The sequence below is a fragment of the Balaenoptera physalus genome (assembly GCF_965194825.1).
Source record: "Balaenoptera physalus genome assembly, chromosome: 17".
Classification (NCBI taxonomy): Eukaryota; Metazoa; Chordata; class Mammalia; order Artiodactyla; family Balaenopteridae; genus Balaenoptera; species Balaenoptera physalus.
Window position 1 is genome coordinate 53,332,165 of NC_138895.1, and position 14,589 is coordinate 53,346,753.

General features: G+C 43.5%; 1 protein-coding gene across 1 annotated transcript in view; it reads right to left on the reverse strand.

The window, feature by feature from the left end:
* Positions 1–14,192, reverse strand: part of DPYS (dihydropyrimidinase) — a gene marked incomplete at its 3' end in the record, with an annotated part of 77,724 nt that extends 63,532 nt beyond the window's left edge. Inside the window, 1 exon segment of the mRNA XM_082434315.1 lies at positions 13,870–14,192. Within this exon segment, the coding sequence (XP_082290441.1) occupies positions 13,870–14,133 (264 nt within the window). The 5' untranslated portion in view covers positions 14,134–14,192.
* Between the last annotated feature and the right edge of the window lie 397 nt (positions 14,193–14,589).

A 14,589-nucleotide genomic window follows, 5' to 3' on the forward strand; every position in this document is an offset into this window, starting at 1 on the left:
TCAAACATTTTTCTTCTCAAGAAAACATCATTGTACAATCCATTTCATTAGAATCAATCTTGGTGAACTGTTATCTCTAACTACACTGTGTTCCACACAGAATCCTGGGAGACTCACGTGATTCCCACCTCGCCTTCATTCCCCACAACCAACTGGTGACTCCTTAATTCTCAGCTGTCCCCTCTAACCCACCTCCAATGCTCTGGTCTTAGTGTCACCCTTCAGCTTGATCTTTATGTCCCCAGTTTTGCTCTTACTTCCTCCAATGCAAACCCCTTTTTGCAATTAGGGGGAAATTCCAAAGCACAGATGTGGTCCCTTGACTCCAAGACTTAAAACTGAATGCTTCTCACTGCCTCTGGAATAGCGTTTAATCTTTTTAACATGATCTACAAGGCCCTGCGCGATCTGCCTCGAAGCTTCTATTTTCCCTGGCATGTCACACTATGTTACATTACAACTGGATTAAAAACTATTAAGTTATTAAATCACGTCTTTGACTAATTACTGACTTTGATTTTATTTAAACTAAGATTAAAAGATGGCTAAATGTGGTTTTAACTGCTGTGTTCAGACAATGTAGGTGAAAAAAAAAAAAACACAGGCAGGGATATACTAGTGCACTGGTTAAGGGCACTGACCAAAGAGGCTTATTGGTTCCAGGGCACAGCTCAGATTCAGCACTTATCAGCTATGGTACTCTGAGCAACTCCTTAACCGCTTCCTTCCCTCCTTCCTTCCTTCCTTCCGTCCTTCCTCCTTCCCTTCCTTCCTTAATTCGTTCCTTCCTTCTTTCCTTGTACAGTATTATTCTGTACATTCTGCACATTTGATCCCCAGAACTTATTCACCTTATAACTGGAAGTCTGTGTCCTTTGATCAACAGCTCCCCATTCCCCCCATGCGCCCCATCCCTAGCCCCTGGCAACCACCATTCTACTCTTGGTTTCTCTGAGTTTGGCTTTTTTAGATTCCACATATAAGTGAGATCATATAATATTTGTGTTTCTCTGTCTGCCTTACTTCACTTAGCACAATGTCCTCAAGGTCCATCCACTTTGTCACAAATGGCAGGATTTCCCTCTTTCTGGATAATATTCCATTGTACACATACGCCATAGTTCCTTTATCCACTCATTCATAGATGGACACGTTAATTTATTTATATCTTGACTGTTGTGAATAATCCTGCAATGAACATGGGAGTGTAGACAGCAATTTCTTAACCTCTGTGTGCCTTTGATTCCTAACCTGTAAAGTGAGGACAATAATTGTACCTGAACCATAGGGTTGTTGGGAGGATTAAATTGGGGTGACGTATATAAAGTGCTCAATACCGTGTTTGACTCACGGTAAGTGCTTCATAAGCTTCAGCCCACAATGAGTGATGAGCCTTTGCACCACTGCTTTAGAATTAGGCATTTCCCCACTTTTCATACATTGACTCATCTCACCACCAGAAACATGGTCATGTTACAGCAAAGAAGGGAGTGCCACCAGCTTCCCTCCCAGGTCTGCACCCCTGTCACCTTCCCCCCCACTCACAGCCCCCCAGACACGCCGAGTGCTCCCAAGGTCCCAGCTGCTACATGAGCTCTATTCTAGCTCCTTGTTCTTGCTTACTTCAATGGATTTTTATTTGTCCTTAAGTCACTTGGTCCCACTCCAACTCTTTTTGCTCTCAAAAATCTCACTATTTATACAGGATCCTGTATTTTATCTTTCGATAACAATTGCCTTATGCATGGCAAAACAATACATATTTGCATTTCTTAAGAAATCCCTATTGGTATAATGACAATACCAGAAAAAATTCCTTAGGCTCTATATTTTTATTCGAATGCAGATTAACCTTCTCACCTTCTTCCTTCTAAAATGTCTTCTGACAGATATCCCTTGAGGCTGAAGGGCATTTTTCTAATAGAAAGTGCTGTTAATTAAAGTGTTGGAAGAAAGTACTTTTTTAGTGTCTACTGAACTAGAAAATCAAGCTTAAAGAGCAATTCTTTCCATATTAAATGTCTATCACATGCAGGATGTGGGGAAACTAGATACAGTGCTGGTAGAAATATAAATAAAATGATGCAGCCACTCTGGAAAAGAGTTTGGCAGTTCCTCATAGAGTTACCATATGACCCATCAATTCCACTCCTAAGTATATACCCAAAAGAAATGAAAACATGTCCACACAAAAACTTGTACACAAATATTCAGAGCAGCATTATCCATAATAATCAAAAAGTGGAAACAACCCAAATGCCCATCTACTGATGAATGGATAAACAAAATGTGGTATATTCATACAATGGAATATTATTTGGCCATAAAAAGGAATGAGGTTCTGATTCACTTGCTACAACTTGAATGAACCTTGAAAATATGATGCTAAGTGAAAGAATCCAGTCACAAAAGATCACATATCATATGATTCCATTTATATGAAATGTCCAGAAGAGATAAATCCATAGACAGTAAGTAGAATAGTGGTTGCCTGGAGCCAGGGGGGTTGGGGAAAGTTGGGGTGATAGCTAAAGGGTATGGGCTTCTTTCTGGGGAGATAAAAATGTTCTAAAATTGATTGTGGTGATGGTTGCACAGCTCTGTGAATATACTAAAGAACATTAAACTGTACACTCTAAATGGCTAACTGGTATTGTATATCAATTACATCTTAATAAAATTATTACCAAAAAATGTCTACCCAAGTAAGCCATTACAGGGAGTGAGTGGGGTGTTACACACAATGCAATGAAAAGTCTTCCCTCCAATTCTGACTTCCAGGAAGCAACCAACATCACCAGTTTCTTGTGTTTTGACATTGCCCATTTCTTGATCTTGTACAGAGCAAGGACTAAGGGACTAAATGGAAGAAACTGGACCCCCCAGTGGTTCACCTGGTCACTCCACCATGTGACACACTAATAATCAGACACATACAAATAATCAGACCGTCTAGAGGGGGAGACAGAAACATGCACAAACAATTATAATAAAATAATCAGATGGTAATAATAGGTAGCAAGTACACTTCCATAGTAAATGTGGTATAGGAATTGCTAAAGGGAAGTTAAAATTGCTAAGCTCCCTAGACGAGGAAAAGACTCCTGGGAATTCAGAGGAAGGAAACAGATCAGAGGAAGCTGGGATTTGAATTAGCATTAGGACATAAATGTGCAGTTGCCGATAAGGATAATAGTATCTAACTTGTAGTGAGTGCTTATTATGTGCCAGGAACTATTCTGATGTCCTAAGTGTTTTAACCATCTCATCAGCTCTGCAGCAGGTCATATTGTTAACCCCTTTTCAGGGTTGAGGAAACTGAGAACAGCACCATGAAATAACTCCCCACATCTCACAGCTAGAGAATAACAAAGGCAAGATTGGACCCAGGTCATTGGGCTCCAGAGCCAGTGCTTTCAGTAACAGTTGACAGCAGGGGAGAAACTCTGAGAAAAGGGTCCGTGAGGAAGCATCAGCAGAAAAGTGGTAAAGGGCAGAATGTACATGCAAAAGAGAAACAGACTCACAGATAGAGAACACAAACTTGTGGTTATCAAAGGAGAGAAGGAAGATGGGGAGGGACAAATAAGAAGTATGGGATTAAGAGATACAAACAACTATGTATAGAACAGATAAGCAACAAGGATATACTGCACAGGACAGGGAATTATACCCATTATCTTGTAATAGCCTATAATGGCGCATAATCTGCAAAAACACTGACTCACTATGCTGTACACCTGAAACCAACATACTACTGTAAACCAACTGTACTTTAAAAAAAGATGACTGGGATGTGTGAAGCAATGGTTCCCAGAGGGCAAGGCAGTGGCTGGCTGGCTGCGGGGGTGACGGGAGTCCAGGAGCTGATTTTGACTGGAGTGACTGAGAGGTGGCGGATGAGGGGACAGAGGAGGGCAGCCGATCTGGTCTTTGGAGGGAGCATGAATTCTGCGGAGAACACCCTGAGCGTGAAGTGCTCAGGCACATGTCCACTCTGTGTGTTTGCAGACAGAGAAACGCAGCCCCGATGCAGAAGAGCACTCAAACGCAGGAGAAAGATGTGGCAGTCACCTTGCAGAGGAGGCCAGAGGGGTCCCAAGTCAGGGGAAATAACCAGAGAGAGACAGAAGCCACGGCAACATGCTCCAGAACATACCAACCCTTAGCAAGAAAACAAAACAGGTCTGAGCCAGTGGCTGTTTCTGGGTGGAGTGACTACAGATCCTTTTAATTTTCCTCTAGTTAAATTTTATTTTCAGTAGTTGCTACATTTTCTATAACAAAGCCTAACTTTCAAAAGAAGAAAAAATAAAGATTTTACATATATGTGATACAAATCCAGGTATGCATGCATATGCCATATAAATTAAGTAGTTCAACTTCGATGGGCCTCTTATGAGACTGAAGATGTGATGGTCAAATGGCCACTTTTTTTTTTCTTTTTAAACTACAGCAAATTGAAATTCCTGGGGCTATCATTTAAAAGCCCATAAATAAGGATTTATCACAAATGCTCTATCTCCCTAATGAACAGTAAAGGAGCAGCCACTTGTCTTCTTTGGTTTCTTCTTGTTCTGTTTCTCCTCCCTAATTTCCTCCTTCTCCTCACCCTCAAAATGGGAACAGATCTAGAAAAACTATAGTGCCTGGGACAGGATAGCCTGGGCCAATCCTAGGCAATGGATTGAAAATGGAACCTGTCTTTCTCCAAACCCCTGGGGCTTTATCCATCCACCTGCCGCAGGGATCCTGGCTGCTACCCTGGGACCTGGCAAACAGTGGCCGGACAGTCAGCGCCCCAGCCTCCTTGGAACCTCTTTCTTCCTCCTGCCTCTTCGGTTCTCTCTGGTTATCCAGGGTCCCTTGGCTGCCCAAAGTTATCTCAAATCCCTATTATTTCAAGATCTGAAATGTTCCCTTCTTTCCACTGGATCCAGGGAGCCACGTGCCAGAGCTGCAGTTCTATAATCCCAATTAGAGGGGACACCAGGAGCTGTGAAGGAGACCTGCCCCTCCCGGGAAGTATCTGCCTCTTGAAAGAAGAGCTTGTTCAAATGCTCAGTCCTGGGTTAAGCATCTTACACACGTTAGCTCATTGAACGAAGCCTTGCTATAGTCCTGAGAGGTAGAAATTGCTTTTCTTATTCTACAGTTGACGATAATGAGGCTCAGAGAGGTCAAATGACTCTCCAGGGTCTCACAGCTGGTAAATTCTCATTGGGAACATGGAGGAGGAATACAGCTTTGAGCAGGAGGTCTTACATTCAGCCTACTCTGGGCCTCAACCCTATGCAGGCCATTCCCCCTTATCACATCTTCCATTTAGTGTGATCTGACTTAAAGCCTGTTGCCCCAGGTCATCAGTGAATCATTACTTGGAGAAAGGCATAGGTTGGTAAAATGAATAAAGCATTTAGGAAACCCAAAGCCATACCAAAACAAAACAAGTCCCATCAAATTATAAATTGTAAATTCACAAATGAGACGCAACTTCATTAAGCTCATGTGATGTTCATCACTGCGACAGCTGCCATTGAAATAATGCGCCCCTAGAAGAGTTAGAAGGAAATGCCCATATCAGTGCTTCTTGGCCTCCACACACTTGTTAGCCATGGGATAATTAACTTTATCCAGCAAACCAACGCATCACACATCTCATTCCTAGCTCACCTTGGATATTTTCAGTATTTATTGAATTGCTTTTAACATCAGATGCTTCTAGATTCACTTCACAAAATGTTCACCAGGATCAACATTTGAAGAATGAAGAGAGTTTAGGGGAGGGAGAACCAGTAAAGGGTGAAAATTTCTTTCATATTTTTATACAAAACCTAATTGTTTCCTTTGTATTTATTGCTGATTGACTTCTCCTTTATTTGTCAGTTAGCCAAACAAAATGCGTTTGCCTTTTCTAATCTTGGCTCATAAATCAGTTCTTTCAGCTCCTAATTACTTTGGCTGTTCTCCCTTGAAAACCTTCCAATTTGTCTAAAACCTTGTCTTGAGGGGAAAAGAGCATGTGCTGTCTTAGGTGAAAACGTGATAGAACATAAATTGGGATAAACTCTTAACCAACAGTGGGGTCATAATATGACAGAACACAAGACTTTATTTAAGACTGTATTAGGTTGTAAATCATTATTGAAAGCATCCCAAGGATTTTCTTTCCTTTTATGGGTCACTGAATTTTCATTTCTAAGCTCATTCTAGAACAAGTGACTTTGTTTCACTAAAATTTATCAGAGGACCTGCTCGACCCAAATAAAACAAAAAGAAATCCAACAGTACATTTGAGCCTTAGGGAGAAAAACACGTGGCTGAATTTTCAGATTTCTCATAGTCACTAAGACTTATGAGAACAAACTTCATGATCCCAGTTTACGTTCCAACTCTAGAAGCATATCCAGCTTTGTAAAGATGTCCTCCACAGTGCCTCTCCACACTCCTTGCCTCCTCAAATGTGAAATATTAATCACACCATCACCCATCCCACTGTGCAAACCACAGACTCAAGAGGCACCCTTGACGTCTACCTGTTCCCTTCCCTACATCCCCAAATCCATCAGCATCTATCCCCTCCCCTACATACTCCAAGAGTCTCCATACTTCCTGCATCTGTTGCCCTGTGCCACCCTCATCTTCTGACTAGACTAGAACAGTCTAGTCTAGTCAGATTGGGTCACTTCCAATCTGTTATTGACTTCCCTCTGCTCTCAGGATGAAGAAAACAATTATTACACAGCCCATAAAGCCCTGCATGATCTCAGTTCCTTTCCACCTCAGAGAGACAAGTCACCCATACTCTTCTCTCCCTGTCCCCTCTCTACCTAGTCCAGTGACTCTTAACCCTGGCTGCACACTGGCATGGTCTAGGGAACTTTTATCCTGCCCCCCAGAGATTCTGATTTAGCTGATGTAGTTTCATCTCCATAGGCCTTGTGCCTGTTACAGTGCCTGGTACATAAATACTCTTTAAATGTTTAAGGAAGAAAGGAAGAGAGGCCAATGAATGTCTCCCAGAAATTATGAGATGGAAGAATTAAGATGGTTCACTTTTCCAACAGCAAAGTGGGAAAGCTGCGCAAGTTGCATATTCATGTGAGATTTCGTTTCTCAAAAATATTGCTAGCCCTGGCTGTGCGGTTTCTGAAATCCTTCTATGAAAATGTTACTGTAGCATGTAGACTCTGAGCACACTTGAAAGCTGAATGCTCAGTGTTGTCCCAAGCCCATTACCTCATCAGCGTTAACGAGGACTTTTAACAAAACAGAATTATAGCCTATTTCTATATCTATGCCTCCAATAATTTCCTGTTTTTAAAAAAAGATTATGGTTTGTTTTATTTTAAGCTTTTACGTGTGAACAGATCCTCAGGGCTCAGGAACGCATGACTATCACTATAACATGAAATTCCTCTATTAGATGCAATGAAGCATAACAGAAAAATTGCAGTGTCCTCCCTCAACTGTCACTTGACATCTGAGAAAAAGCACAGAACGGTGTTGAGGAGAAGGCTCTGGGGAGTTGCTGAGGCTCACCTATTGGAAATGCAGCCCAGCGATGCCAGCAATTATAAATGGTTACTAAGCACAAGGGGAAATGCCAGATCAAAAATTGTTCACTCAAAAATAGTCACAAATTGTCCAAGTTAAGTCTACAAGTCCAAAAGTCCACTGTATACAATTTATTATTAAAGCCAAGATAAATTAGAACCCCATATACCTCCAGTCTGTCTGCCATTGCGAGCAAAGACCACAGTTTTCATCTCTATAACCCCAACCATAATGCCTGGCTCGTAGTGGGTTCCCAAGAACTATTTGTTGACTGAATTCATGGAACATAACTATCAACTTGAAAATTCCTTAGCTTAAGGTTATTCCATATTAGACGGCAGTGACAAGGTCCAGAATGTGCCACCGCGGCATAAAAATCATTTTGAGCTGAAGGCATTTGAGAATAGGCTTTTTTTCCTGAACTCCCTTACCTGCCTAAAAGCAGAGCTTTTCAAAAGAACTGAATTGTCATAAATGCCTTTCCAGGAAGATGACTCTTACCACCTGAGACTAGAAGCCTGCACTGCACCTAAATAGACCTCGTCATGAACTATCGTATCTCCATCTATTCCCCTAAGAACCCACTGGTCTTTCCTAAAGTCATTTGCTTTTCCGTAAGTGCCCTTCTTCCCCTCCCCTTCCCTTGTTAAGGTGATACAGAAGCCCCAAATTCTAACCACCTCCTTGAAGCACATTTTTCTGTGAACTTGCACTGAATGTACATGAATTTTTAAAATCTATCTTTTCTCTTGTGAATCTGTCTTTTGTCAGTTTAATTTGTAGGCCCCCAAAAGCTAAACATAAGAGGTTAGAGGAAAAATTTTTCTTTCCCGACAGCAACGTCAAGGAAACCTTGAATCCTGACTACCCCTGTCAGACACTGAAGGCATGCAGTCCAGATAAATGAGGGAGAAAACAAGCAGTGGAAGTGAAAAGCCTGCAAAACTCAAGTATGAAAACTGAAAGAAGGCAAGTCCCAGATTCTGTAAAATTCAGTGAAAGGATTCCTAACACACAATACCTTCAATAGGCCCAAAGCCCTATTTAATGTCAAGTGGTTTCAAATTAATCTTTGAGATGGTTTAATTTTCTTCCTCTGATTAGTGCAAAGATTCACTTTGTAATCAGTAAATAGCCACTGAAGGAAATGACAGAATTATACACTCTTACAGCTGGAACATGGAAGTTATTAACACAAGAATGTTCAAAGCTCAGCCTTACAAGCAATTAAAGAAATGCTTGTTTAAAAACATTACGAAATTCTATGTTTTTCCTATTAAATTAGCATAGATTTTAAAAAAGTCAATATCCACAATTAGCTAGGATGCAGTGAGATGGGAATTAGGATGTACTGCTGTGAGGGGGGCATAAATTGAAAGGCAATTTGGATGTATGTTAGACTCCTTTAGGATGGATCTAACACTCACTGGCCCAGGCATTTCACCCTGAGGGGTGATTTCTACGTCAATCATCAGGAATCTGAGTGATGAATTACGTCACAACATTGTTATGCACAAGCCAAAAAAGCTGGAAACCACCAAAATGTCCAACACGAACAAGATGAGAGTGGAGCTGTTAACAGTTGGGGAAACAGAGGATGAAAAATGGGTCGAGCACTTGAAGTTTGAGGCGCCTGTGGGACATTCATTGTCGATGGGCAGAAATGGAAGCCTGATGCGGAAGAGATACAAGACCAGAGAGAAAGATCTGGGACTTAGCCTCGGAGATGTCAACAGGCCACAGAAATCACGTTCTCTGACAACAGCGAAGGCCGTGGGGGAAAGGTTTAACGAACAAGGCTGATTCCAAAGTGTACGCACCATTTAGTAGAAGGAAAAATGTTTATATGTGCCCCCAAAAAGAAAAATCTGAAAGGAAAATGTTAAAAGCAAAATGCTGAAATTATAGATGATTTATATATTATTTTTTCTTTATACTCTTCTGTATTTTCCTTTTTAAAAAAAAAAAAAGCAGTGTCTTCATTCAACTATGTATGACCAGCGAATATAATGCTCCAGCATTTTCCTGAATGATAAATATATGTATTTTTCATTACTTAGAAAAAAAATTTAATCCGAGATGTTCCAACTATTGCCTTGTTTTACAGATACGGAAATGCTGACAACACCAGTAGAGGAAGTGACTTGCCCAAGGTCATGCAGTCAGCATGCACAGCTTCTGAAAACCATCCTGGAGTGCCAGCAAGAAACAGAAAAAGGGATTTGGTTTGTAACCAAGCTCTCTGAATCACAGCTCTTCACAGGTGAGGAAGCTCTATAAATACAACCATAAATATGTGCTTAATCATGTACCTTCCACTGCCTTATTATAAGTAATCACCTCCATGGCATATTACCAAAATGTTCCAGAGCAAAGTATAATTTTCTCTCTTGATAATTTTGAGGACTTTTTGTCCTTTACAAAAAAAGTGTTCTGCATTTTCTCAATTAAAAAAAAAAAAAAAGATCCTTTTGCCAGCTACTGATGTTGCCAGGTTTTTAATGTGAGTCTACCCACTCCAAGCTGTATCCATGTCTGAATACAAATACATATATTTGAAGACTGGCCAAGTCCTTTTAATTCATTCTCTTATCACAGGATGTAGTAAAAGCAAAGTCGTATTTCCTTCAAGTTTATCTAATTTTCAATACCCATTTGAATAAAAAAATCCCATTGTCTTTCACGATGGATACTGAATTACTGGAAGACCACTGTACATCTAGTCTAGACCAACAAAATGAAATATGATTTCTTTAAAGCAGAACGCTATTTCCATTACTTACATCAGATGGAAAGCTTTTACCTGTAATTAACTAAATCAATTATAAGCTTTAAACCTACCTCTGACATGAATTAGATTTCCAAAATATGTAAACTTTGGTTGACCTATATTTCATTTTTAAAACTGGGGTCCATCACAGTCTAGTGATCAATACATAGAACACCACAAATAGTATCCCTTCTGTTTGTCAGATATTATAAATGATTAGCATTATGCTTGCAGGAAGCACACAGCTATTGGTCTAACCTTTTGGGGCCCATCTCCTGAAAGCATGATATATCGTTCTTACTTTATGGCTTTCTGTACTTAAGGTACCCATTTCTGTAGCCTTAGGGATGATGTGGCTATAAATGCACGTATAAATGTCTCACAAACCCACACCGTGAGATGTGTATTTATTTTGACAACCTTAACTGCCTCCAGTGTCGGGAAGGTAAAGAAGGGCTAGTGTATTTCTGAAAGATGACTTTGCTCTGTCTTTGACAAAAGACATCTCACAGTAACACACACCTTACATTTACAGCTTTTTCATCTACCTACTGCCATTCTGACGAATCTAAACATTAGACTTTTTTTCAATCATCATTTCAGAAAGGAAGAGAAACTAGTAGGTAAGACCTCTAGGGATGGCAGGCAGTCCTGAATTTGAAGAGCCACTCTGCCACTTACCAGGTGTGCGACCTTGGGCAAGTGACTTAAGTTTCAGTTTCTTCAATTGCGAAGAGTAGACAATGGCACCTGGGATTGTTGGAAGACAATGCACAGTTTAGCACAGTGTCTAGTACATAGCACGGACTTGATAAAGTAAATGTTACTTAACAGTATTCATAAGATGTTTTTCAAGTTTGGTATATAATATGACGAGCATTTACAAAAGACTTCTTTGTCCCTGTTTCCCCAAACCAGAAACTCCATCAACATTGCCTTGGGAATTATCGTGAAGACTCTAGAAAAGAGGACAAAATAACTCCACAATGCCCTTCTTTCAGAACTCAGGCCAATATTTTAATGCTCATGTTCATCTGTATTTACCTGGCTGGTTCCATTTTACGGAGCCTCATCTGTTTGGGGGATGGGGATGTCCTGGGATTCAACCAACCAATTTTGCAGTAGACTTTTGCAACTTAGCCCTTTTGTGAGTACTGTTTAATGTTCCATGTGAATTTAGTCTTTGCTAAATCTTTGACCTTATCTCGGACCATATCATTTTCCGCTTGTGATCCTAAGCTCATGAAAAACATGTTTTCCTTTAATGTTTTGACAACCTTTAAGTACAGAAACGCCTAGAGAATCAACTGGTAAGTTCTTTCAAATGGTGAGAACAGACTATATATAATATGCTACAAAAACCTGCCTTCTAAGTATGGAACTGTAAATCTCTCCACACTGGAATCCCAGAATGGCCAAGAACAGATAGAAAACTAAGAACCACCTCCCAGGGTCTTGGGGCATGCACAGATAAGCTTCAGAATGAGAAGGAATGTCCTGCCCTGGCAACATTCTAACCCCTTTTCTTGGCTGCTTTATCTGGAACCCTGATCAGAGAAAGGGAAATAATGAGGGGGAATAATGCTAGTGGGCCTGGTGACTGATGGTCAGCCATAGCAGCAGGGCCCCACTTGGCAAACGGGGGTGTCAATGGAATGCCCTGCCATCAGCAATGCACTTAGTGAATGACGAGTCTGTGATAACAGAAAGTGCATGTACTATAACTGAATACAAAAGGTTACAAAACTTTTATAATACAGGTACACACATTCATACACACATGCACAATACAACCTCAATGATGTAAAATAAAGCATATGAAAACCATAAAGACAGTACACCAAAACATTGGTTGTCACTGACTGGGAGATTATGGGTAATACATTTCCTCTTTCTACTTTCCTATTATTTTTTTCCAATTGTCTATAATCGTGTATTGCTTGGATATCTAAAAATCGTATTTTAAATGTCAACATAAATTCATTGAAATTTAGCAAATTTCACGTTTTAGCACGAGAGAAAAATGAATACTCTTCAAAACAGATAACGATCCTTCCTACAAACGACTTTGACCATCGTCCTGATGATAAAGGTTGATAATTAGTAACTAGGAGGACGCTTTGCAAATGTTGGCGTCAGCAGCCTGCCCCAGACCCCTCTCTCTGGGTCAGATGGTTCTTTTTTCTGTGAAACATTCTGGTCTATCCTAGAGGACTGGGGAACATGGAGGGAGAGAGGTGTAAGGAGAGTAAAACGGTTAGAAATCGGTTGGGTAACGGATATATCCTCAAAACTGCTCTGAAAGTGTTTGCAGCCTGTACCTGCACTAAACAGCCCGATCTGTTTCACACACACCAGGGCGTGGCCCACGAGGAAAAACCCGCGCATCCGTGAGTGACATTTTTGACCTTAAGAGTATCGATACTTCCACTTTGCAAGGAGCCGTTGCTCCCACCACATCCCCAAACGCAAGCCTCAAGGAGGGTGTAGGTTTGGCTCCGGCCAAAGTGCTGCCGGCAGTTTTAACTTTCCGTTCCTGTAAGGCTGCCCTGTTCATCTCCTGATCTTGGTTTCGGGAGCTCTGAAGATCCGTTTAAGGTTCTTTTCATAGACTGAGCCTCTAGGCCTTTGTGTCTAGAAAAACCCAAGCCTCCCTCACCTGGGGACCTGTGATCCGACCCTCCTACACCATCAGTAAAGATGCAGGTGCTCAAACTGCAAGAATCAGGGTCTGTGTTTAATGTCCCCGGGGCAAGCACGTCGGAGAAGGGGTGGGGACAGGTCAAGTGCGAGTGCTGGGAGACCATTCCTGCAACAGTTCTCTTGGAAACCCCTGTCCGCGTCGTACTTTTTCGGCTGGTGGGTGGAGACAAAGACTGTGGACGCGTGGGCTCATCACCATCACCCTCCGCGCACTGCCAACTTTTGAGTGACGGCAGTAACTTCCGGGTGAATGGATTTTTCACTCGGTTTGGGCTGGGGATGGATGATGGGGACAAACGTCTGGGAGTGTCGACTTAAAAGAGTCTATCGATTTTATGGAGGACTTGTGGACTTCCACATAACACCCAGTGAAAAAGAGGGGTTCGGGGGGAGGGGTGCAGAGAAACGAGGGGGCGGGAATAGGCTGCCGTAAACCAGACAATTACCCAAAGAGAGTAGGGGGCGCCCGGCTTGGCCAAAGCCGGGCTGATGCCACAGAGGAGGGCCACCTAGAAGAAGGAAGCTCAGCGCGGGCGCCTTGACGCCGCTCGGGTCTCCGCGGCTCGCTCCCACCCCCTCAGGCCCCCGCGGCTCGCTCCCGCCCCCTCAGGCCCCCGCGGCTCGCTCCCGCCCCCTCAGGCCCCCGCGGCTCGCTCCCACCCCCTCAGGCCCCCGCGCCTCGCTCCCGCCCCCTCAGGCCCCCGCGCCTCGCTCCCGCCCTCTCAGGCCCCCGCGCGACGCCGGCGCGAGCCGGCCCGGCCAGACCCCGGGGGGCAGCCTCAGAGGCGGCTGAGGGCTCGGCGGGCGTCCCGGGGTGCAGGGCGCGGCGAGGCGGGTACCTTGGTGCCCTGGTAGAAGTCGTCCACGGACCGCGAGCCCATGAAGGGGAACTGCATGTGCGTGTGCGTGTCGATGCCGCCGGGCAAGACCAGCTTGCCGGCGGCGTCTATGACCCGCAGCCCGGCCGGCGCGTCCCCGGGCGGCAGCAGGTCGCGCCCCAGCGCCCGCACCACGCCGTCCTCCACCAGCACGTCGGCCACCTGCGAGGAGTCGTCGTTGACCACGCGCCCACCGCGTATCAGGAGCCGCGACGGCGCCGCCATGGCGAGAGGCGCACGCGCTGCGGAGCCACCCTCCTTCCGGCGGCACGGGGAGGGCGCGCTGGCCCGGCTCCGGGTTTATCAAGGACCCGCTGCGAGGGGGTGGGGGAGGAGCGGCTCCACCCCCGGGGGGCTGGGCCTGCGCGAAAGGCTGGGGCGGGCGCAGAGGTCAGCGGGGTTCTGACCTGAAAGTTCCGCCGACCTGAATCCAGGTGTACGTCCAGACCCTGGATGTACACCGAGATTTTTTTCCCTTCCAGTCATTGGAAGGGAAAAATCTTGGAGGCACTTTTAAAGACGAGGGACGTTTGTTTTCCTTTCTAAGAAAAGGCACTTTGGGGAAAGAAATCCACCTCATTTCTTCCCTTTATGAAGAGTGTGTCTGTACCAAAACGCAGAGAGACAGGCAGAGAGAGAGAGGAAGGGAGGGAGACAGACAGACAGACACCACCAGCAGCA